This window comes from Pelophylax lessonae (assembly GCF_965119305.1).
Source record: "Pelophylax lessonae genome assembly, chromosome: 3".
NCBI lineage: Eukaryota > Metazoa > Chordata > Amphibia > Anura > Ranidae > Pelophylax > Pelophylax lessonae.
The window spans coordinates 615,813,417-615,838,260 of NC_138770.1; the positions used below are offsets into that span (position 1 = coordinate 615,813,417).

General features: G+C 41.7%; 1 protein-coding gene across 2 annotated transcripts in view; it reads right to left on the bottom strand.

The window, feature by feature from the left end:
• SPATA17 (spermatogenesis associated 17) overlaps window positions 1-24,844 on the bottom strand; it is a 270,854-nt gene that overhangs the window by 123,993 nt on the left and 122,017 nt on the right. For both annotated transcript variants that reach the window (XM_082249589.1, XM_082249588.1), the window contains one exon: window positions 15,685-15,808. In XM_082249589.1, the coding sequence (XP_082105715.1) occupies window positions 15,685-15,808 (124 nt within the window). The remainder of the gene's footprint in view (window positions 1-15,684; window positions 15,809-24,844) is intronic.

Consider the following 24,844-nt stretch of genomic DNA (forward strand, 5'->3'; position numbering starts at 1 on the left):
GAAAACTAGAAGCCATCGTTGTGTTTAATAAAAAAAAAAAAAAGAAGTAATAAACATAAAAAGCTAAATTAAATAATTCCTCTTGAATATCAAAAGATGTATGGGAAATGAAAATATGGACAGAAAACTTGGCACCAACAAGCTAAAATAACAATCTTACCTAAACTATTATTTTAAGGAGCTAGGTTGTAATATGTGTGCAACTTTGGGTTCTTAATCATCGTTTCCTTTTAAAGTACAAAATTAATTGAATTAACTTTTTGATGGATAACTTTTATGCGGTGTGGGATTTTGTCATTTATTTTCTCCTGTAATCAGTGTTCTTCCTAAAAATAGTGGACGTGAAATATCCTTGGTGTGGCTGGCAACAAAGCTCGGCCCTATTCCCCGATGGCTTGGCTGGAAACATTATTAATCATGAGTTTGAGGTTTGGGAGAAACTTGTGATTCTCTTTGTCTCGGGGGGTAGAAAAGGCCAGCAGAGCTACTGAGGTCACGTTCCCAATCTGTGTGGTAAGATATGAATGTGCCATAATCACCACTTAGGCGATGACTTTCACTGTATCATGAGTGGAGAAGCAGTAAGAGGTTTAAGGAGGCGGCAGACATGTGGCACATACAATGATCGAGTAGCTCACAAATAACCTTTTGTAAAGATGTTCTGACCTTCCGTATGATTATTCCCTACTGTCACTATTATACATAGTCTGGAAGCAGACAAAAAAGGGACTCTAACCTACTTCAAAATGTTCATGTCACCAAGCAAAACAGATCCAAATTCTAATTCCAGGAGCAACTATGGAAAGTCATAGTCACTGCTTGCAAAAACAATACAATTATTTGTAAAAGGACACAAAAAATTGTATGAAACATAAAACAAAATATGTTCTAAACTTAGAAAAGACATTAAAAAATAACAGATAAACAGACTCAATAAAAGGTGGAATTAGTAATTAAAGTTAAAACATGTTGAACCTTTAATAAAAAGTTTTCTAAAAAAACAAAATAAAAAACGCGTTGCTGTCATGTCAATTGGCTAACACATGGGGGTCTATTTATGACGCATTCATCCAGGCTTGCTATGACTTCCTCTGATTATCAGCTCCATCTAGTGGTCAAAATGCAGTATATTTTCTTAATGAGATATTTCAGAAAAATGCATTGCATTGTGGCCACTAGATGGAGCTGACAATCATAGGAAGTCAAGTATTAGAGAAAATATGGGAACATTTTGTGCAGCCTGGGAAAATGCTTGTGATATTTGTCCAGCAAATAGCAAATGTTTTATAAAGAGAGTTTATGGTGTCTATCAGCATGCTGAATGTAAATAATAAAAAAATAAAATAACAGTGCTCCTAAGTTAGGGACTTAAACTGTTATGCAAATTCAGGAGCCAAGAGACAGTGGGGAAGATTTACTAAAACTGAGAGAGAGTGCAAAATTTGGTGCAGCTGTGCGTGGTAGCCATTCAGCTTCTAACTTCAGTTTGTTCATATAAAGTGTAAGTCCACCCTAACACTAAAATTCCTGCATCTACAGACATCCCCGATGTAACACTAACCTATCTGGCCCTGTAAAGAAGAAACCAGTATACATACCTTTTTTGAAGCCAACCTGATCCGATCTCCAAAGGCGGAAGCTCTGCAGAGGACAAAGCTGACAACGGCTGTGAAATGGATGGGAAGTGACGTCACCAATAGATTTGCTATGGGGCTTCCGTTGTCAGCTGTCTCCTCTGCACCTGCCTCCACAGCAAAGCCACGGCTGACAGCTCAGCCTGGGATCGGGGTCATGTTCGGCTTCAAAAAGGTATGTATACTGATTTCTTCTTTACAGGGCTAGATAGGTTAGTGTTAGATTGTGGATGTCTGTAGATGCAGGGATTTTAGTGTTAGGGTGGACTTACACTTTAAGCTTTGACAAAACCTGGAAGCTGATTGGTTTCTATGCAGAGCTGCACCAGATTTTGCACTCCCCAGTTTTAGTAAATCTCCCCCAATGTGTTTAATCAACACAAAGTCAGATTTCAAGGGACCCTCAGAAATCAGACTTTCAGCAGCAGAGGTAGCCTTAAAGTGGAGTTCAACTCAAAAGTGGAACTTCCACTTTAAGTGGTCCTGACCCCCTGACATGCCACATTTGGCATGCCATTTTTTTTGGGGGGGAACGGGTACCTAGATTAGAGAGGTACCCGCTCCCACTTCTGCTTTGGCTGCCTAGGCGGCTCGAGTGGAAGTACTCCTCTGCCACTCCCACCCTGCAATCTTCTGGGACACGTCAGAGGTCCCAGAAGATTGCCTGTCCATTCAGCATGTGCAGCGCGACTCACGCATGCCCAGTGCACACCCGGCTGTGAAGTCGCAGGCTGTTACAGCCGGGTGCCCACACCAGAGATGCCTGCGCCGCGGGGAGAAGACAGAGAGAACCGAGGCTCCCCCCGGCCGCATTGCTGGACCGTGGGACAGGTGAGTACCGTGGGACACTTTTTGTGGCTGCTAACTTTTAATAAACACGAAAACGGCTGGAACTCTGCTATAAGGAGACAACCAAAAGTCTTTTGTATTCAAGCCTGCACAAATATATTATTATCATTATAATAAAATATTAATATTAACAATATATTTTCAATGTTATATTTAAAAAAGAACATTCAAATTCTTTCATGCCTGGTTCTCTTTTTTAATCTTTCCAACAATGCCATAATCGTAAAAATGATAGATATACAAAAATAGTAAAATAATAAAAGAATTAGGTATTTTTATTGAGTATAGTAGGTTAAAAAATAGTTTAAAGATTCAGCAAGTGATAGAACTTTATAAATACAGCTAAACTAAAATAATATGAGCGTTTTAACTTTTTTCTGTTTTGTTCCTAGATTTGTTTGTTACATTTTTTTAAATTATTTACTTACAAAATCTGTATTCCAAAGCTTACAAAAGATAGTATGTAAATGTAATTATATATATATATATATATTTATATATATTACAGTTTGAACTACGGTATTATCAAAGGGAATGACTTAATTGTTTTATCACAACTTGCATGTTTTCTTATGTCTGCAGTATTGTTTCAGAGTAGAGTAAATATTAACCTACCTAATTATGAACTTAATGAATGTAGCACGTATTATGCAGATGTAATTTTTAATTATACATCCTTTATGCACTTGTTTAATTTTGCTGATGAAGAAATCACACCATAAGCTGATCTCTGAAAATATAAATAGTTTCACCTGTTTTACATGCAGCGTACAATTATTTCCTTACACGTAGCAAAAATCTTATGTGCATTATGAGCCAGTAGGTGGAGCAGACAACATTGTTAACTGATCATAAAAAAATGTTTTAGCTTAGTAAAAAAAAAAAAAAAAAACCCTTGCATATAGTGGAGCAGTGTATTTTCTGTTAGAAAGAATTAATTCAAGAGCAGTTGAGTACTGTCCATGATACTTTTTCGTATTTGCACTAACATCCAAACAGTAAGTGCCTTCAACATTCAGGTATAGACCTCCCAGCATACATTCAGGTATAGACCTCCCAGCATACATTCAGGTATAGACCTCCCAGCATACATTCAGATATAGACCTCCCAGCATACATTCAGGTATAGACCTCCCAGCATACATTCAGGTATAGACCTCCCAGCATACATTCAGGTATAGACCTCCCAGCATACATTCAGGTATAGACCTCCCAGCATACATTCAGGTATAGACCTCCCAGCATACATTCAGGTATAAACCTCCCAGCATACATTCAGGTATAGACCTCCCAGCATACATTCAGGTATAGACCTCCCAGCATACATTCAGGTATAGACCTCCCAGCATACATTCAGGTATAGACCTCCCAGCATACATTCAGGTACAGACCTCCCAGCATACATTCAGGTATAGACTCCCAGCATACATTCAGGTATAGACCTCCCAGCATACATTCAGGTATAGACCTCCCAGCATTCATTCAGGTATAGACCTCCCAGCATACATTCAGGTATAGACTCCCAGCATACATTCAGGTATAAACCTCCCAGCATACATTCAGGTATAGACTCCCAGCATACATTCAGGTATAGACCTCCCAGCATACATTCAGGTATAGACTCCCAGCATACATTCAGGTATAGACTCCCAGCATACATTCAGGTATAGACCTCCCAGCATACATTCAGGTATAAACCTCCCAGCATACATTCAGGTATAGACTCCCAGCATACATTCAGGTATAAACCTCCCAGCATACATTCAGGTATAGACTCCCAGCATACATTCAGGTATAGACCTCCCAGCATACATTCAGGTATAGACTCCCAGCATACATTCAGGTATAGACCTCCCAGCATACATTCAGGTATAGACTCCCAGCATACATTCAGGTATAGACCTCCCAGCATACATTCAGGTATAGACCTCCCAGCATTCATTCAGGTATAGACCTCCCAGCATACATTCAGGTATAGACTCCCAGCATACATTCAGGTATAGACCTCCCAGCATACATTCAGGTATAGACTCCCAGCATACATTCAGGTATAGACTCCCAGCATACATTCAGGTATAGACCTCCCAGCATACATTCAGGTATAAACCTCCCAGCATACATTCAGGTATAGACTCCCAGCATACATTCAGGTATAAACCTCCCAGCATACATTCAGGTATAGACTCCCAGCATACATTCAGGTATAGACCTCCCAGCATACATTCAGGTATAGACCTCCCAGCATACATTCAGGTATAGACCTCCCAGCATACATTCAGGTATAGACCTCCCAGCATACATTCAGGTATAGACCTCCCAGCATACATTCAGGTATAGACCTCCCAGCATACATTCAGGTATAGACCTCCCAGCATACATTCAGGTACAGACCTCCCAGCATACATTCAGGTATAGACTCCCAGCATACATTCAGGTATAGACCTCCCAGCATACATTCAGGTATAGACCTCCCAGCATTCATTCAGGTATAGACCTCCCAGCATACATTCAGGTATAGACTCCCAGCATACATTCAGGTATAAACCTCCCAGCATACATTCAGGTATAGACTCCCAGCATACATTCAGGTATAGACCTCCCAGCATACATTCAGGTATAGACTCCCAGCATACATTCAGGTATAGACTCCCAGCATACATTCAGGTATAGACCTCCCAGCATACATTCAGGTATAAACCTCCCAGCATACATTCAGGTATAGACTCCCAGCATACATTCAGGTATAAACCTCCCAGCATACATTCAGGTATAGACTCCCAGCATACATTCAGGTATAGACCTCCCAGCATACATTCAGGTATAGACTCCCAGCATACATTCAGGTATAGACCTCCCAGCATACATTCAGGTATAGACTCCCAGCATACATTCAGGTATAGACCTCCCAGCATACATTCAGGTATAGACCTCCCAGCATTCATTCAGGTATAGACCTCCCAGCATACATTCAGGTATAGACTCCCAGCATACATTCAGGTATAGACCTCCCAGCATACATTCAGGTATAGACTCCCAGCATACATTCAGGTATAGACTCCCAGCATACATTCAGGTATAGACCTCCCAGCATACATTCAGGTATAAACCTCCCAGCATACATTCAGGTATAGACTCCCAGCATACATTCAGGTATAAACCTCCCAGCATACATTCAGGTATAGACTCCCAGCATACATTCAGGTATAGACCTCCCAGCATACATTCAGGTATAGACTCCCAGCATACATTCAGGTATAGACTCCCAGCATACATTCAGGTATAGACCTCCCAGCATACATTCAGGTATAAACCTCCCAGCATACATTCAGGTATAGACTCCCAGCATACATTCAGGTATAAACCTCCCAGCATACATTCAGGTATAGACTCCCAGCATACATTCAGGTATAGACCTCCCAGCATACATTCAGGTATAGACTCCCAGCATACATTCAGGTATAGACCTCCCAGCATACATTTAGGTATAAACCTCCCAGCATACATTCAGGTATAGACTCCCAGCATACATTCAGGTATAGACCTCCCAGCATATATTCAGGTATAGACCTCCCAGCATACATTCAGCTATAGACTCCCAGCATACATTCAGGTATAGACCTCCCAGCATACATTCAGGTATAGACCTCCCAGCATACATTCAGGTATAGACCTCCCAGCATACATTCAGGTATAGACCTCCCAGCATACATTCAGGTATAGACTCCCAGCATTCATTCAGGTATAGACCTCCCAGCATACATTCAGTTATAGACCTCCCAGCATACATTCAGGTATAGACCTCCCAGCATACATTCAGGTATAGACCTCCCAGCATACATTCAGATATAGACCTCCCAGCATACATTCAGGTATAGACCTCCCAGCATACATTCAGGTATAAACCTCCCAGCATACATTCAGGTATAGACCTCCCAGCATACATTCAGGTATAGACTCCCAGCATACATTCAGGTATAGACCTCCCAGCATACATTCAGGTATAGACTCCCAGCATACATTCAGGTATAGACCTCCCAGCATACATTCAGGTATAAACCTCCCAGCATACATTCAGGTATAGACTCCCAGCATACATTCAGGTATAAACCTCCCAGCATACATTCAGGTATAGACTCCCAGCATACATTCAGGTATAGACCTCCCAGCATACATTCAGGTATAGACTCCCAGCATACATTCAGGTATAGACTCCCAGCATACATTCAGGTATAGACCTCCCAGCATACATTCAGGTATAAACCTCCCAGCATACATTCAGGTATAGACTCCCAGCATACATTCAGGTATAAACCTCCCAGCATACATTCAGGTATAGACTCCCAGCATACATTCAGGTATAGACCTCCCAGCATACATTCAGGTATAGACTCCCAGCATACATTCAGGTATAGACCTCCCAGCATACATTTAGGTATAAACCTCCCAGCATACATTCAGGTATAGACTCCCAGCATACATTCAGGTATAGACCTCCCAGCATATATTCAGGTATAGACCTCCCAGCATACATTCAGGTATAGACTCCCAGCATACATTCAGGTATAGACCTCCCAGCATACATTCAGGTATAGACCTCCCAGCATACATTCAGGTATAGACCTCCCAGCATACATTCAGGTATAGACTCCCAGCATTCATTCAGGTATAGACCTCCCAGCATACATTCAGGTATAGACCTCCCAGCATACATTCAGGTATAGACCTCCCAGCATACATTCAGGTATAGACCTCCCAGCATACATTCAGGTATAGACCTCCCAGCATACATTCAGATATAGACCTCCCAGCATACATTCAGGTATAGACCTCCCAGCATACATTCAGGTATAAACCTCCCAGCATACATTCAGGTATAGACCTCCCAGCATACATTCAGGTATAGACTCCCAGCATACATTCAGGTATAGACCTCCCAGCATACATTCAGGTATAGACTCCCAGCATACATTCAGGTATAGACCTCCCAGCATACATTCAGGTATAAACCTCCCAGCATACATTCAGGTATAGACTCCCAGCATACATTCAGGTATAAACCTCCCAGCATACATTCAGGTATAGACTCCCAGCATACATTCAGGTATAGACCTCCCAGCATACATTCAGGTATAGACTCCCAGCATACATTCAGGTATAGACTCCCAGCATACATTCAGGTATAGACCTCCCAGCATACATTCAGGTATAAACCTCCCAGCATACATTCAGGTATAGACTCCCAGCATACATTCAGGTATAAACCTCCCAGCATACATTCAGGTATAGACTCCCAGCATACATTCAGGTATAGACCTCCCAGCATACATTCAGGTATAGACTCCCAGCATACATTCAGGTATAGACCTCCCAGCATACATTTAGGTATAAACCTCCCAGCATACATTCAGGTATAGACTCCCAGCATACATTCAGGTATAGACCTCCCAGCATATATTCAGGTATAGACCTCCCAGCATACATTCAGGTATAGACTCCCAGCATACATTCAGGTATAGACCTCCCAGCATACATTCAGGTATAGACCTCCCAGCATACATTCAGGTATAGACCTCCCAGCATACATTCAGGTATAGACCTCCCAGCATACATTCAGGTATAGACTCCCAGCATACATTCAGGTATAGACCTCCCAGCATACATTCAGGTATAGACTCCCAGCATACATTCAGGTATAGACCTCCCAGCATACATTCAGGTATAGACTCCCAGCATACATTCAGGTATAGACTCCCAGCATACATTCAGGTATAGACCTCCCAGCATACATTCAGGTATAAACCTCCCAGCATACATTCAGGTATAGACTCCCAGCATACATTCAGGTATAAACCTCCCAGCATACATTCAGGTATAGACTCCCAGCATACATTCAGGTATAGACCTCCCAGCATACATTCAGGTATAGACTCCCAGCATACATTCAGGTATAGACCTCCCAGCATACATTTAGGTATAAACCTCCCAGCATACATTCAGGTATAGACTCCCAGCATACATTCAGGTATAGACCTCCCAGCATATATTCAGGTATAGACCTCCCAGCATACATTCAGGTATAGACTCCCAGCATACATTCAGGTATAGACCTCCCAGCATACATTCAGGTATAGACCTCCCAGCATACATTCAGGTATAGACTCCCAGCATACATTCAGGTATAGACCTCCCAGCATACATTCAGGTATAGACCTCCCAGCATACATTCAGGTATAGACCTCCCAGCATACATTCAGGTATAGACCTCCCAGCATACATTCAGGTATAGACTCCCAGCATACATTCAGGTATAGACCTCCCAGCATACATTCAGGTATAGACTCCCAGCATACATTCAGGTATAGACCTCCCAGCATACATTCAGGTATAGACTCCCAGCATACATTCAGGTATAGACTCCCAGCATACATTCAGGTATAGACCTCCCAGCATACATTCAGGTATAAACCTCCCAGCATACATTCAGGTATAGACTCCCAGCATACATTCAGGTATAAACCTCCCAGCATACATTCAGGTATAGACTCCCAGCATACATTCAGGTATAGACCTCCCAGCATACATTCAGGTATAGACTCCCAGCATACATTCAGGTATAGACCTCCCAGCATACATTTAGGTATAAACCTCCCAGCATACATTCAGGTATAGACTCCCAGCATACATTCAGGTATAGACCTCCCAGCATATATTCAGGTATAGACCTCCCAGCATACATTCAGGTATAGACTCCCAGCATACATTCAGGTATAGACCTCCCAGCATACATTCAGGTATAGACCTCCCAGCATACATTCAGGTATAGACTCCCAGCATACATTCAGGTATAGACCTCCCAGCATACATTCAGGTATAGACCTCCCAGCATACATTCAGGTATAGACCTCCCAGCATACATTCAGGTATAGACCTCCCAGCATACATTCAGGTATAGACTCCCAGCATACATTCAGGTATAGACTCCCAGCATACATTCAGGTATAGACTCCCAGCATACATTCAGGTATAGACCTCCCAGCATACATTCAGGTATAGACTCCCAGCATACATTCAGGTATAGACCTCCCAGCATACATTCAGGTATAGACTCCCAGCATACATTCAGGTATAGACCTCCCAGCATACAGGCATGCTCCTGCTACACAATCCGAAAAAAGAACAGCAAAACAACAGCAGAATAATCAGCAATGGGAGCATGAGTTTAAAATGAAAGTGATTCTTACAGTTTCAGCAAGCTCTACAACACTGTGATTTTTATTTGCATTTTTATTCAAGCAACACAAACTGAAAACACTATTTAATTTGTTTTTAATATTTACAGCAAACTCATCCATCCATGTCTCCATGCTTTGTTTTGCTGAGAAATTACTTTGAAAAACACACCCCCTGTTATTTCTATCCACTGTTATCTCTATTAATGTCAGATGATTCTTGTAGCATTTACTTCCTGAAATCCATCTGCCCTTAGCACAGGCATGCAGGAATGGAGGGTGTGCTTATCTGAGAAAGCCTTTTCTGGCCCCCTGAAGACTACTGGGATCTATGACATCTTTTTGGTCTAGGCCAGAAAACCGGAAGCAATTTAAGAACTGTTTAAAAAGTTTTATACAAGTAAATTTAAAATACCTTTCTATTTATTTATTAAAGTGGTTCTAAAGTCAGAAGATTTTTTTTATCTTAATGCATTCTATGCATCCAGATAAAAAAACCTTGTTAGTGCAGCAGCCCCCCTCAGACCCCCTAATACTTACCTCAGCCCAATCTCAATCCAGCAATGTTTCACAAGAGTCTTGGGTGTCCTGGACTCTCCCTCCTCATTGGCTGAGACAGCAGCAGGGCGCCATTGGCTCCCACTGCTGTCAATCAATGTCAGTGAGCCAATGAGGAGAGAGAGGCATTGGGGCCGAGCCAGGGCTCTGTGTCTGAATGGACACACAAAGCAGTGGCTCTGGTCTGGTGCCCCCATAACAAGCTGCTTGCTGTGGGGGCAGGAGGGAGGGGTCAGGAGCACCGGAGAGGGTCCAGAGAAGAGGAGGATCTGGGCTGCTCTGTGCAAAACCTCTGCACAGAGCAGGTAAGTATAACAACAATAATATGCTTGTTATTTTTAAATCTAAAAGAAAAGGAGACTTTAGTATAACTTTAATGCTAGCAGCATAAGGATTAAAATAGGCAGGACCGACCCTACAATGGGTCGCGTTGGGTCTATTGGACCCAGGCAGCACTTGGAGAGGGGCAGCAAATTGACTCCCAAGATATTTTTTCCAGCAGTTTTGTGTCATCAGTTTGCAGCGTGTTGCGGCATTTCCCCCTCTCATACTGCCATCCGTAGTCCAAACTGATGAGTAGGAGGAGGCGAAGCATCTCCTCCAGGGAATGTCCCTCATGTGATCATTGTGGGCACAATGATGTCAGAAATCAGCGCACTCCATGTCACACAGGGCAGGCGGGATCTTATAAGGCAGTGGGCGCAGCAGACACAGAAGGACAGACAGTGGGTGTGTGGTGGACCGGTCCAGTGGTGAGGTATGGAAGAAGATAATAGTATATATAATATTTTCTACATTTTATATTTAAATAAAATAATGGATGTGGGGGCCTTGTGTTGGGTGTGATTTTTTTTTGTTTTGTTTTTTTAAGGGAGGGGGGGAGGGGCAGCATTTTATTCTTGAACCCAGGCAGCACAATGTCTTGGGCCAGCCCTGTAAACAGGTAACATTGATTGCGAGAGTTTAGTTCTGCTTTAACTTAGATACACATTTTAAGTCTCTAACTTTGAATAGGGGAGTGAATTGTGTGTAATATTGTTATAGTATATTATACATGCAAGGTGTCACCCATCAGAGGACACATAAGAGGAATGGCTCCAGGATTTGTAAGAAAACATAACGCTTTGCAACTTTATAGCTAGATTCTGTCTTTTGGCTGGAGTTCTTTTTTAATTCTCAGACCTGAAGTAAAGCGAAGGAAGATGGCATCTGGCCCGCAGGCTGTCTTCATTTACCCGAACAATGGAAGTTGTTAATTTGTACTGTACTGAATCACCATGGGATGTATAAAATGGGAATAGAGTGTCAGGTATATCATTCCCATGAAGTACATATTGACAGCGGCACATTAGCATAATTAATTATGAGCAAACCTTCACCAAACATATGCTGCTAAACAAGCAATACTGATGACACTAAAAGATGTATAAAAGCAAAATAAATAATTGTCCTTAAAGTGTACCCATCATGTCAAAATCCATCACAAACTAACATTACTAGCGTACAGGAGGCACTGCAATATCTAAACAGTCATTTTGTCAGTGCCAGAACATTTTAGTGCCAGATTGTTAGCTTTTGGAACCTGACAAGGTGAGCACATGTAGTTGAGAGTTAAGTTCTGATTAGGGCTCTTCCACATGGGCACCCTGAGCCCGTGAAATGTAAATTCCAGCATATTTCCCCTGGCTGGGAAGCCCAGGTACTCCGTACAGCCACCCATGGACATGAATGGCTGAGTTTGGCTGTACATGGGTAAACTCCAGCATACATAAACACATGTATAGCGTACGGATGTACTATATTACAAGAATAGAACATTTTCTATAATTGAAATGTGCCTGTACACTGTACAAGTGTTTATGTGTGTAACAGTTTATATCAAAGTAGAGCCACTAACAGATTTTCATGACTATGGGCAGCTAAATGCAGCACCTGGACCTTTCAGACAGGGAAAATTTGCCATAATTTGGCCCCATGTGCAAAAGCCCTTAGATATGAGCTTAAAGTGGACTTTCACCCAAAAGGGAAAGTTTCATTTTTCCATCTCCGCCCTCCCTCCTCTATCACTTTTGGACACTTACATTTTTTGGGGAAGCGGGTACCTGATTTTGACAGGTATCTGCTCCCACTTCTGCTCAGATCGCCTAGGTGATCTAAGAACTTCAGCCCCCCCTTTGCCTGCAGCCTTCTGGGACATGTTACAGGTCCCAGAAGGCTGCGGGACCATTCACATAGTGTAGCGCAGCTCACGTATACAAAGTGGGAAGCCTGCTGTAAAGGGTAAAACCAGGGTAGGGTAAGAACCTCTTCCTGTGAGCCAAGATTGTCAATTGTCAAGCCAAGATTGTCAAGAAAGAGATGCTATGTCTTTACATGGCACTGTTTTCTGTAGCACTAAGTTTCCACCCACCACTGGAGGAAGAAAATGGCAAGGAGGACCCGTGACATCATCAGAGTGAACCCAACATCACTGGGAAAAGGTATGTAGTTTGATTTTTTTTCATAGCAGTGAAAGGCTGGCTCTAAGGGAGGGTAGGAACAAACAAGAAATAGGCAACTGAAGCGCTAAGTCCCTCCTCTTCTCAGTGTGCCCCCATAAGAAGAACCTGCGGGCACCTGGTGGTGCACTTGCGGGCTTGCTCCCAAGCCAATCTGGGTAGGTCAATTGACACACACAGCACAGCTTGGCCCCTGCTCCAGCTTCTTCCTCATAGGATTTTATTTACAGCAGCAGGAGCCGATGGCTCCAGCTGCCTCAGCAAAGCCTGTGAAAGTGGGGAGAAGGGAAATAGCTGCTACAGATGGGTACAGCGCTGGACTGAGTAAGGGCTCTGGTAAGTATTTAGGGGGTTGAGGAGGCGATACTATTACTGGTATATTTTTTACCTCAATACAGGGAATAATTAAGGTAAAAAATGTGTAGCCTGTAGAGCCACTTTAAGGTAGTATGCGATTAAGGAGTTCATTTAACAAGCAGCAATATTGAGCTTGAAGCCTGCAGAGCAGAATAAACATGAAAGGGCGGAGTATCAGAAAAAAAAGTCACATGATTTGTCAAAGTCACATACTGTAGGCTCTATGTCGTAGCCAGCATTTTATGAATGGGCTGTAAAATGCTGGTCCACTGTGTATGTGTATAAAGAGAGAGAGGGTGTTGTGCTGTCACTTAAAATGGAATTATACCCCTCATGTTTAAGGATCTCCAAAAACCAAATAACAGCACTTAAAAAGGTACAGGCAAGGTCCTGCCTCCTAAATAATTCTAGTTTTTTTTTATAGACTTTATAATAAAGCATACAGTAATAAATATAAAGGAACAATTATTTTTAATTGACTATAACTTCCAGTGTTCATGACTAGCTTAAGAGTGATGTATATTTTACCTGGAAGTTTTCCTCTGCTGAGATTTTAAAGGAAAGCGGTAAAGCTGGTCTAGTAGAATTTTCTTTGAATTCTCCATTTTAGGAGCATTTGTTCAGTTTTCTAACCATACATGTGGTCAAACTGATGATCATTTTTAAATGCAGTGATGAAAAAATTCAAAGGAGCAGGATGGAAAAATTGTCTCAAACAAACAAATTTCTAAAAGTAAATGGGTTTTATTTGGGAAAGTCCATTCATTCCAAAATAAAATGTTAAAAGCAAACTAAATTTTAAGTACAGTAAAACCTTGGATTGTGAGCATAATTTTGTTCCGGAAACATGCTTGTAATCCAAAGCACTTGTATATCAAAGCGGAAACTCAGATGATTCATTCCACAACCATTTATTCATAAATCCCTCAGTTTATAGTCCATATAAAAAGATTACAACAATGTAATAGGTCGTGTAACCATAAAATGTCCATTCACAAATGGCAGCCTCCACAAGACAATTAAGCAGAATCCAGCAGGCGCTATAGAGTATAAAAGAGGAGAGGCGCTTCCAGGTGTAGCAATATGGTTACATTTAATGAAAGTACAACATTTAGCAACTCATATGGTTGATGAATAAAAGAGGCAGATCTAAGTATGCAGGCATCCGGGGTAAAGCTGTCCACATAGATCATCCTCGGCATCCCCGGCTCTCACAGGGGATGGTCTATGTGGACAGCTTTATCCCAGATGCCTGCATACTTAAATGTTGTACCTTCATTAAATGTAACCATATTGCTACACTAAAGCCTAGTACACACGCAACGAATTTCCGCCGACCGGTCGTCCATCTTTTGTCCAGAGTGGTGTTTTGTTGGTTGGAATGTGCCTAGACTGCGCACAAATTTTGTCGACCGACCGAATTCTACTTCAGAAGTGATGTCATGTGTTGGTTTGCTTTCTTTGTGTTCTTTCTTCTCTGAGCATGCCCAGTCTTGCTCATTAGATTTTTCCCTGTCGAAATCTGTACTGACTGCATGAAAATCGGACGTGTTTTGACAGAGGACAAAAATTTTATAGCCTGCACACCAGAATTTTTTCGGCCGAAAAGTCGGAGTCGGTTGTCGGAAGCATCATACTAACAAGCCGAAAATCGACAGATCGGTCGTCGGACGAAAATTCCTGGCCGAATTTCAACTCGTGTGTACGAGGCTTTAGAGGCATTTCTCTTCTCTTTTATACTCAAGTGTGATTTGACGCTACTTGTATATCAAGACATTGCTCGTTTATCAAGTCAAAATTTATAAAAAAAAATAATTATTGTCTTGCAAAACACTCTCAGACCAAGTTACTCTCAATCCAAGGTTTTACTGTACATTTGTCATGCCATTAAATGCACTGAATTTTCAAACCATTGTTTGCATGAACTTTGTTTGAAAATCTACTAGTGTATGGCCAGATTTAGAATGCTCAAACCCTTAAAAAAAATGACATTTACTGTGTTGAGATCAGTTAAGAGATTACTTCTAATTGTTGGCTTTTTGCACATTATTTTTGCTCTTTATGCTGAATAAGTGTGACCAGCAGCTTTCACAAATATGGCCCTACTTTATTTGCCTGGCTAAGCACTTTGCCTACCTAGTCCTGGTGATTAAAATCTGAGGCTATCAAACCTAAAAGAGGAAGTGTAGAATTTAGCCTCTACTCTCTGAGGATTAGATGTAAATACCGCTTAGTAGAATTCTCCTAATAACAAAATCTCGGTAAAGACAAAACAAGACAACAAGCCGATGGAAATTAGTCGCGGCTGTCTAGCAATTCTGTTTTGCTTTTCGCTTTCGGATGAAAGTGCTGACATGGACGTTTGTGTTTCAGCGCTGTTACTGAACAGTCATGCTATCTGCCCTCACACATAGAAAACTACGTAATTGAAGTGGAAGTTGTGTTTTTGTGATATCTTTTCAAGTCGTCATGTCCTATTCAGCTGGCTCTTTTGTCTCTGTCAGTGTGCGGCTCCCTGAGGCTTCCCTGAGCTGTCAGGGATTTCTACTGTATACTAACCTGCTCTGTACTGAGGAGGTAATGCATCTTCCTGGCTTCATGGTTCTTCCTGCGTTCTTCCTTTTCCAGATCTCTCTTCATTTCTTCCTTCTCTCTCATGGAAGCGTATTCCTTTAGCTCCTTCCTGCAGAAAAGCAAAATAGCTACCAATCAGCATATAGAGCAATGTAATGATACACCATTATGACCAGAGAATGCGGACATCCTTCCAAACTATTGGGTTCAGGTGTTTCCAGTAAAGGGTACAAGTAAAGACCCACTATAGCAAAAAATATAGTATTCTGGTAAATGTACTGGGATAATACCTGTGATAATAGTATTCAGAATATGAATTCCAATTTTTTTTTAGCACCTTACTGCCATAGCAAGTCAGAATTATGACGCATTTATCAAATCTTAAGCTAGCCTTACACCTTTAAAATTTTGGTAGGAAATTGTAATTTTTCAAAAAAAAATTTCAATTATATAAAACTTAAAGAGGTTGTAAACTTGTTCAAAAAAATTTTTTTTTTTTTTACAACCTGCAAGAGAAAGACATAATGAGCTAGTATGCATCGCATACTAGCTCATTATGAAATACTTACCTTAGAACGAGCCCACGCTGTGCCGCTCTCTTACCTGTATGACGAGCGACATGTTCAGTCGCCCGTCTTCCGGGATCGCGGCATCCGGCCATCTGATTGGCCGGAGCCACGGTGACGTCACTCCCGCGCACGCGCGCGGGAGCCGACGGTCACGGCACGGGGCTCTGAAGGAACGGCACGATCAGCCGTTCCTTCAGAGCGCATGCGCCAGTGACGTCACTGGCTGCATTAAAGGTAAATATCTCCTAAACCGTACATGTTTAGGAGATATTTACAGTACCTATAGGTAAGCCTTATCATAGGCTTACCTATAGGTACAACTTCCTGAGGAGGGTTTACTTCCTCTTTAACGGGGATGTTTCAACAATTTGTTTCAGCCAGAGCAAATGAAAAAAATCAAAGGAAAAGAATGGAAAGTGTTTGTTACATTTAAAGGTAACAAACTCGTTTTGTTCCCAGCCGAGAAAATCATAACTAGTTTTTTTTCCCCCAATATAGTTTTTCAAAATACAATGAAACAAGGTACAGGAGGTTTAAACAAAACATACAATAGGTGGACTTGAAGATAAGGACATTCAAACAGTAGGTAAAAAAGTAAAAGCGGCCTCAGATCAAGGTGTATGCCTGGTCGTAAGCAGTCTGCATCAAGAACCATACGGTAGCTATCAACACTTTAAGCGATGGATATCTTCAAGTCATTTGCAGGAAAAATCTTGACTAATCGAATGCACATGCACTTGTAATGTAGAACTTGGAAATAGAACGTTCCTTCTACGTAAATTGAGACACTGACATGGTACTCGAATGAAAAGTCACTCAAAATCAGTCAAGCCCATGAAAGCACCACAAATGGTCAGAGAAGTGATTTTTATACTTTCTTGGCCAAACATTTTAACAAAATTCTACACAGGTAAGGCCAGCATTGGACTGATGATGTCACTAACAAGGTAGCATTGCTGGTAACAAGGCTTTTGATAATGCAAGAACAGGCTAGGAAGGGCTAACAGAAGAAGACGGTGTCAGTGGCCTCATTATACAGTAGATACAGTACAAATAACAACTCCTGAAAGCACTTTGTATTTGACAACAAAATTACAGATTTAAAAGTTAATTATAAGGGTTTGGTGTCAGTTTTTTAAGTTAATACATTTTTAAATACATAACTCCATGCAGAAAAAACATTTCACTCATTAAGATCTCTATTTATTATTAAATCATAAAAATTTAAAATACAGTGTGTAATCAGGGAAAGTACCTGAATTTGACTTGGCATCAGCCTCCTGCAAGCCCCTTTACAGCAGAGAGCAGGCTGATGAGGGAGGAGCAGAACTGTGAGCCAATCAATTAGTCTGAAAGCAAAAATGTCGGGAAGGAGAATACCAGTAGGAGAGTGACAGAGAAAGAAGCTTATCCTTTCACTTTTCAGTCACAGGCTGGGGCAGTGGGGCTGCAGGAAAGAAATTTACAGACAGTGTTCACAGGGGAATGCCTCCCGCCAAGTTGGCGGGGTAGGGGGGGGGACTGGTGGCGGGGTAGCTGGGCAACCACCCCCATCTATAACTGGCCTTTGCAGCAAGGTGCACATGCAGTGGCGTCGGGGGGGGGGGGTGTCTGGGGCTATAGCCCCGAGTGGGTCCCCAAAAAGCCCCGGGTCTTGTATTGCTTATTTAACATTATTAGCCCCGAGTCCCAAGGCCTGGGGTTGGCCGGGAACTCGGGGTTACGTACCTCAGCAATATAACATTTATCCTGCATCCAGTGATTGGTGGGCAAGTCAGGGATGGCTGCAATGAGAGTGAGTGGAGCTGTCAAAATGAAGCACTGATGTCTGGGATATTGGCCTCGCCCATCCCCGACATCAGTGCTTCAATTTGACAGCTCCAATCACTCTCATTGTGGTCGCCCCCAGCTTGCTCACCAATCCCTGGCTGTGTTGGATAGATGTTACACTGCTGCATGTTCTGCTCTGCTGCACTCATTTATGCTCCATCTGATGCCGCCATTGTTCCCTTGGCTCCTGTATGCTGCTAATCAAGTTTTTAAGCGAAGTGTGCTATATTTAACTAATTGGTGTCTTTGCAGTGTAACAAATTCTTGAACATGGCACAATCCTGTACAACACTTTCCTGAACCTTGCACCCCGTACAATACATTCCTGAACCTTGCACCCTGTACAACAAATTCCTGAATCTTGATCCCCATACAAAGCATTCCTGATCCTTGCACTCTGTACAATGTACTCCTGAACCTTTGCACCCTGTACAACGCACTCCAGACCCTTGCACCCCGTACAACGCATTCCTCAACCTTGCACCCCGTACAACGCATTCCTCAACCCTGCACCCCGTACAACGCATTACTGAACCTTGCACCCCGTACAACGCACTCCTGAACCTTGCACCCTGTACAATGCACTCCTAAACTTTGCACCATGTACAACGGAATCCGGAACCTTGCACCCTGCACAACGCACTCCTGAACCTTGCACCCTGTACAACACACTGTGTAATGTAAAGGGGTCCAGAGGTGTCGCCCCATCAAAATGCTCTAATTGGTGTTACACTCACCCTTAATCAAGCGCTGGGCAAAGCTTCCTGGCGCTGATCTTCACACCCCCTTCTGATGTCGGAAAGGGACGTCGTGGGATCAAATTTACATACGGGCTCATGCCCCTGGTCTTTTTTCTACCTAGCAACACCCCTGTGCACATGGAAGGGCAATGGACATCACAAACAAACAAAAGATTACCCAACACACTTACCGACCAGCCTAAAAAAAAAAAAAAACTTGGCCCTGTCTAATAGTTTACATTAAAAACAGAGGATTTTGTTTGTACACATTTGTATATATATGCATAAAACACAGTGCCCACACCAAGGATCCTCTGTATATACTGTAGTCCTAACTCCAAATTTCCAAAGACTCCACAGTAGGAGAACATATAAGAATGGATAGATTAAGGGCAGGTTTGCCTGGAAGGAGCCCACCCCTCCTTAAACCATCTGTGTTTCTTGTAAACTGTTAGACAGGGCCAATTCAGTTGTTTTGCAGGCTGGTCAGTAAGTGTGCTGGGAAATCTTTTGTTTGTTTGATTGTACATTAAGCCTGCCCATACATGGATCGAATCTCGGCCTGTTCCTGCTGACCCGGCCAAGATTTGAACCATCTATGGCAGGCTTACACATCTAATCTGTGAATACAACTGTTTGCCTGGATTTTATCTTTAAACTGTCTGTATCTGACTTTTACTATCTATCTGTCTGTCTGTCTGTCTGCCCGCCCGCCCGTCCGTCCGTCCGTCCGTCCGCCCGCCCGCCCGTCCATCTATCTATCTATCTATCTATCTATCTATCTATCTATCTATCTATCTATCTATCTATCTATCTATCTATCTATCTATCTATCTATCTATCTATCTATCTATCTATCTATCTATCTATCTATCTACCTATCCAATGTGTTACAAATAAAAAAGCTCTGTCCTGTCATCCTCTTCGGTGGTCAGCAGGTCCTGGCTGGCAGTCGTTGGCCGGGACCCGCTGATTGGCTTGTGCTATGACTAATCACAGCACAGCACAGTGCAGGAGAGCCGCTCTGCCGCTGTACTTCTATGTGGGGTGGTCGGCAGATATACTACATGACATAGGTTTTAATGAATTATATGCTTACTTTAAGTTCCCCTTGGTCTGATTGCAACTTCCAATTGATCCATCTGACATGGGTCACCTTAAGTCACTCCTTACTATCAATCTAGCATAAGCAACTTGTGATGTTAACTTGGGCAAGACAGGTTACAGAACACACAATAAACATTCCCCACCACACTTCCAAGTTAGCCAGAACAAAAAAGTCCAAACTTTCAACAATTAGATTTCAAAAAGACAAAAGTTTTTGTTGCATACATTTACAAATACAGTGGGGTCCCCAACTCCAGTCTAACAGAGCTTTTATCTTGGGATGTACAGTAAATAGAAATCAATGCAATGAAATAAGGTGTGCCTTGGAGGTGGCAAATTCCTCCTAAAAGATGCAGGAACAAACCAGAGACCCAGATTTGCTCAAAAGCAATTAAAGACCTTTAGTGTCTATCAGCATTAATCTAACAAAGTTTAGGGCCACACTTTGCAGAGGTATCTTTATATGCCGCTGTTTTTTCACGTGTTTTGAAAACTGTATCCAACAAAAACAGAATTCATGGCTTAACCCCTGTTTCAGCTTGATCTATTGACACAAAAACTTAGCAAATCCTATAAAATGTAGTAGCCTCATTTCCAATAGTTATTTATAGTTGATGAAAAACCCCTCCATGTCTAGTATCAATTCCATTTAAATCAAAATTTTGCACCTACTCCTCATATTAATTTTTAGTTTAGATGATTGGATTAAAAGTAAGTTTACTTTCAGAGTGGCTGAAAAAAAACTAATCACAAAAAGTGCACACCAATTGTTCCCTGATTCAATGTACTGCCCTCTGTGGTTCTCGGAGAGGGAGGCAGCACTTGATAGAATCACTTCATAAAAATCAGGTTAAAGAGTACTTGTGCTGTCATAATACATACGTTAAATGGGGAGATTAAAGAATGTGTATTTTCTACATGGTTCTTCCCTTTTAGAAGGGATGAGTGTATTTTGGAAGCATCATATTTAGGGGGTGACTCCACTTACAGTGAAACGAATTAGGTTTAGATCATGTGCTCCATAACTTAAAGGCAGATCATCATTCGTTAAATTTTAACTTGTGTCAGATTTACTTTAAAGGGAATCTTTCAGAATACAATAATCAGATTTGATAATGCTAACTTGTTTTTGAAGGTGCAAGTCCTCGGCCTTTCATCCTTGCCCAAACCAAAATGGTGAATGTTAGGTGACCACACATGATATTCTTGTTACATAGTTAGTCTGGTTGAGAAAAAGACACAAGGCACAAGTAGTTCAACCAATAAGGTAAGAAAAGCACCAAGCAGATAAGGAAGGATGAAGATGGAGTTTGTCCTTTCAAAAACAGATCAATGGCACCTCCAGCATTTCTATCCTGACAAGTTCCTTTAGGCCCCTTTCACACATACGGACCATTCGTCCATTTTTCATTCATCTGTTGACGGATGAAAAACGGACATCAATGCATTCCTATGGAAAAAAACTGATGTAAATGGATGATCATTCATTTACATCTGTTTTCATCTGCTTCCGTCAACATCCGTTTATTTGAACGGATGAAAGCCCAATTTTTCTTCCGTTAAAAAAACAGATCGGAAACGGTTGACAACGGATGACAATGGATGAAAAAACGGATGACAACAGATGAAAAACGGATGACAAAGGATGAAACGGATGACAAAGGATGAAAAACTGATAAAAACTGATGATAAAGGACGAAAAACTGATGAAAAAGTGATGTTGACTGAAAAAAACTGATGACAAAAAAAAAAACGTGACTGAACTGATGAAATGAACGGTCTGTATGTGTGAAAGGGGCCTTAAGGTCCGAATAACGTTATGGGCCTCCATGATTGTCTGTTACCATGGCAGTCCTAGCAGGCTAGCCCGTCATTTGGAGTGTTCCTGGCTGCTCTCGGTAACACAAACACTTGCAGCTGTAGGATCTACCTAGTAAAACAGTATCATTTATGTAGCGTAGTAAAAAATAAGAATAGTAATACTAATAAAGTGTGGTAGTTAGAAGCTGCTTGATTTCCAGAACAGCAAGCCAGCCAATGAGAATTCACAGAGAACACAAAACTTGCTATGGGGCAGAATGTGTGGATGAGCTTGGGTCAATTAACATCCCTCAGATTTGTTCCTCAGAAACAGCTAGTCTAATTAACCTTTGCTTGAAACACTGGAACTTCGCCCACTGATGCGTATAGATTTAATTAAGTGTTAATACCCGATGGCCAGGTCTTTACCATGAGTTACGCACTGCGGGTGTACAGTAGTCACTCGCCCTCTGCCGAGAAGAGATTCTGTTGAATTATTTGCCCTTCAGTGAGATTAGTTATATTATGCTTTGCAAAGCGTGTGTTTAATGTTGTCACCTCCTGTGATCTCCTGCTCTGCAAATTCACCATTAAGCAGATCTATGACGGAAATATTGGATATAAACAAAAGCGAATGAAGGAGTTTATCTACATTCAGGCCTAGTTCACACTAGTGCAATTTCAATTGCAAAGAATTGCATGACAATAGAACTCACATTGATTTCAATGGTGTCCGTTCACATAAATGTAACTGCGATGCAACTTTGGCGAAGGTACCTGTGCTACTTTAGTGCAATGCTGCATAATTTGTGTTCCATACACTTGAATGGAGATGCACCAAAAGTGCATGCGGTTTTTGGTATATTTTTGCCCACGGTTTTTATTGGTTGGTAAGGAGCCGGCCCCTGCCGGCACCCTAATAACCAGTAAATCATCTATTACCCGGAGGATTCTGACAGCAGAATTTAAACAAATGAGCTTGTTAGTAAAATTACAAAAACCCCGCTCAAAAAAAAAAAAAAAAATGTGGAGCCCCCCCCAAAATCCATATCAGACCACTATCCAAGCATGCAACCCAGCATGCCCTTCCCATGGGGAGCTCTGAAGATGTCAGTATATGATAAAACAAGTAGGGGCATGGCCTAATGCAATGAAATTATCACATGCTCTTTGGAGTCCCGATACATGCTGAATGGATGCCGGCGGTGATTTATATAAAGTACTTTGAACTTCTGTAACTGTAAGTGCATTCACAATTTCTAATAAAGATTGTGTAATGGTTTTACACTACATTTTGTTCTTTGTTTCCATGTATTGAACACACATTATTATATTATATCTTACTTGGGACACAGTTGCAAAGCCGTGCCAGTGGGAATTTATATACAGTACATGCTTGTGATGGTACTCATCGTCACTGGGAGTGAAAGACAAATACTTAATGGACACTGAGAATATGGTTTGGATTACTTCAAATGTGACAGTAATATTTATCGGCCATGTATCTCAAGGGACATGTGAAGACTGCTTCAGCTTCTTAGCAGATGCTAATATCATCACCTCAACCACCTGTCTTCCACACATTGTTGAATATGCTGATATACTCACCTGTTATGTACGATGAGTTCTGTGTTTACACTTATGATAATGTGTACTTCAATGTCAGAGACGGACAATCTGTTACTGGTGGTCTCTTCCTATTGTCTGTTAAGGTGTGATGTGTATTCTGTTAAGCCTGTCTGTCACATTGGTAATTGTTAATGAACTCACATATTGTTTTTGTCCAGATGGCTAGATAATTAGTTCAGGTTAATTCTATTTCTGTATACAATTTCATCTGCATATGATAATGTAATAAGGCAACCCCTGACCTGATGGGGTAATCTGATCAGGAGGGGGATGCCCATGCTGTATATAATCTGTGTGAGTTGTTCAATAAAGAGAAAGTTCCTTAACTTGTACAAGCTAAGTTGTCTGCTAGCTTTGTATGGGGGCGGCTGGAATATTTGATATCTATGTTCAACACTGGGAGGAAGCAATATACTGACGTAAGTCCACAAACACAGTGTGGGTCGCGGTTCCGTTACAATGCTAATCACCATGGATATGCTGGCCATTTGCATCTTGAAGGTCATAGTGTTTTGTAAACACTCATTTTTTTATTGGGCACAGTGGTGCGGTGGAGGATTGTCTGTAATATGATGCATAAATAAAGAGGAAGTTTCACCATCACTTCATACTTACCTTTTGGGCACAGAAGTTATTCTGGGATTGTTTTCTGGACTTATTCACATTGGATTTACTTTTGATGATTTTTGTAAAGGGCATATTTTTTATTTATTGTTATTTGCATTTTAAGTGATTTTCTATTGGGGGTTCACACCATCCCCGCATGGAGTAAACTAGATTTTGATTCAATGTTGATTTTATTATTCATTATTGTTGAGCTTATGGCTCAAAAACGTTGATAAATGCAGAATAGCCATTTTTTGGTGTTTTTCAGCATTTTTAAGCTTTTATCAGAGTTAGAGCATCTTTACAGCTCAAAAACTCCTCTAAACACTGTCTAGTTCTAGTTTTTTTTCCAGCCAGAAAACACCCCTGCCAAAAATTGCTGATAACAGCCTATGTGTGCTTGGACACATAGGATAACATACTGGGGAGTTTACTGGCTGCAGAAAAAAACGTCTGACGCCAAAAACAGCCGCTGTAAAAACATCCAGTGTGCCTGAGGCCTTAGTGCCGGTTCACACATATGCGATGCGGGAACCCTGCGAATCCACTGCGGGTTCCCGCATCGCACTCGACTCACAGGCAGTTAACACTGCCATATGCGAATCGCTGGAGGTGTCAATACATAGGTTACACCAATAGGGGTCGCCTCTTACCAAATATAAATAGTAGTTGAGCCTGTATGATGATCGAGCATCCAAGGACCCGACCCTTACTCTGGGGTGCTGTTTTCCTCAAATATCGGAGGTATTGCAAGTGTTCACCCACCTTTGAAAACGTCATCTGTGACGAAACGTCGTCGGGTCACGGCGTACTGACGTCATCGGATTGCGACCGGAGAGTGCGGGCGAGCGAAGCCGTCCGGCC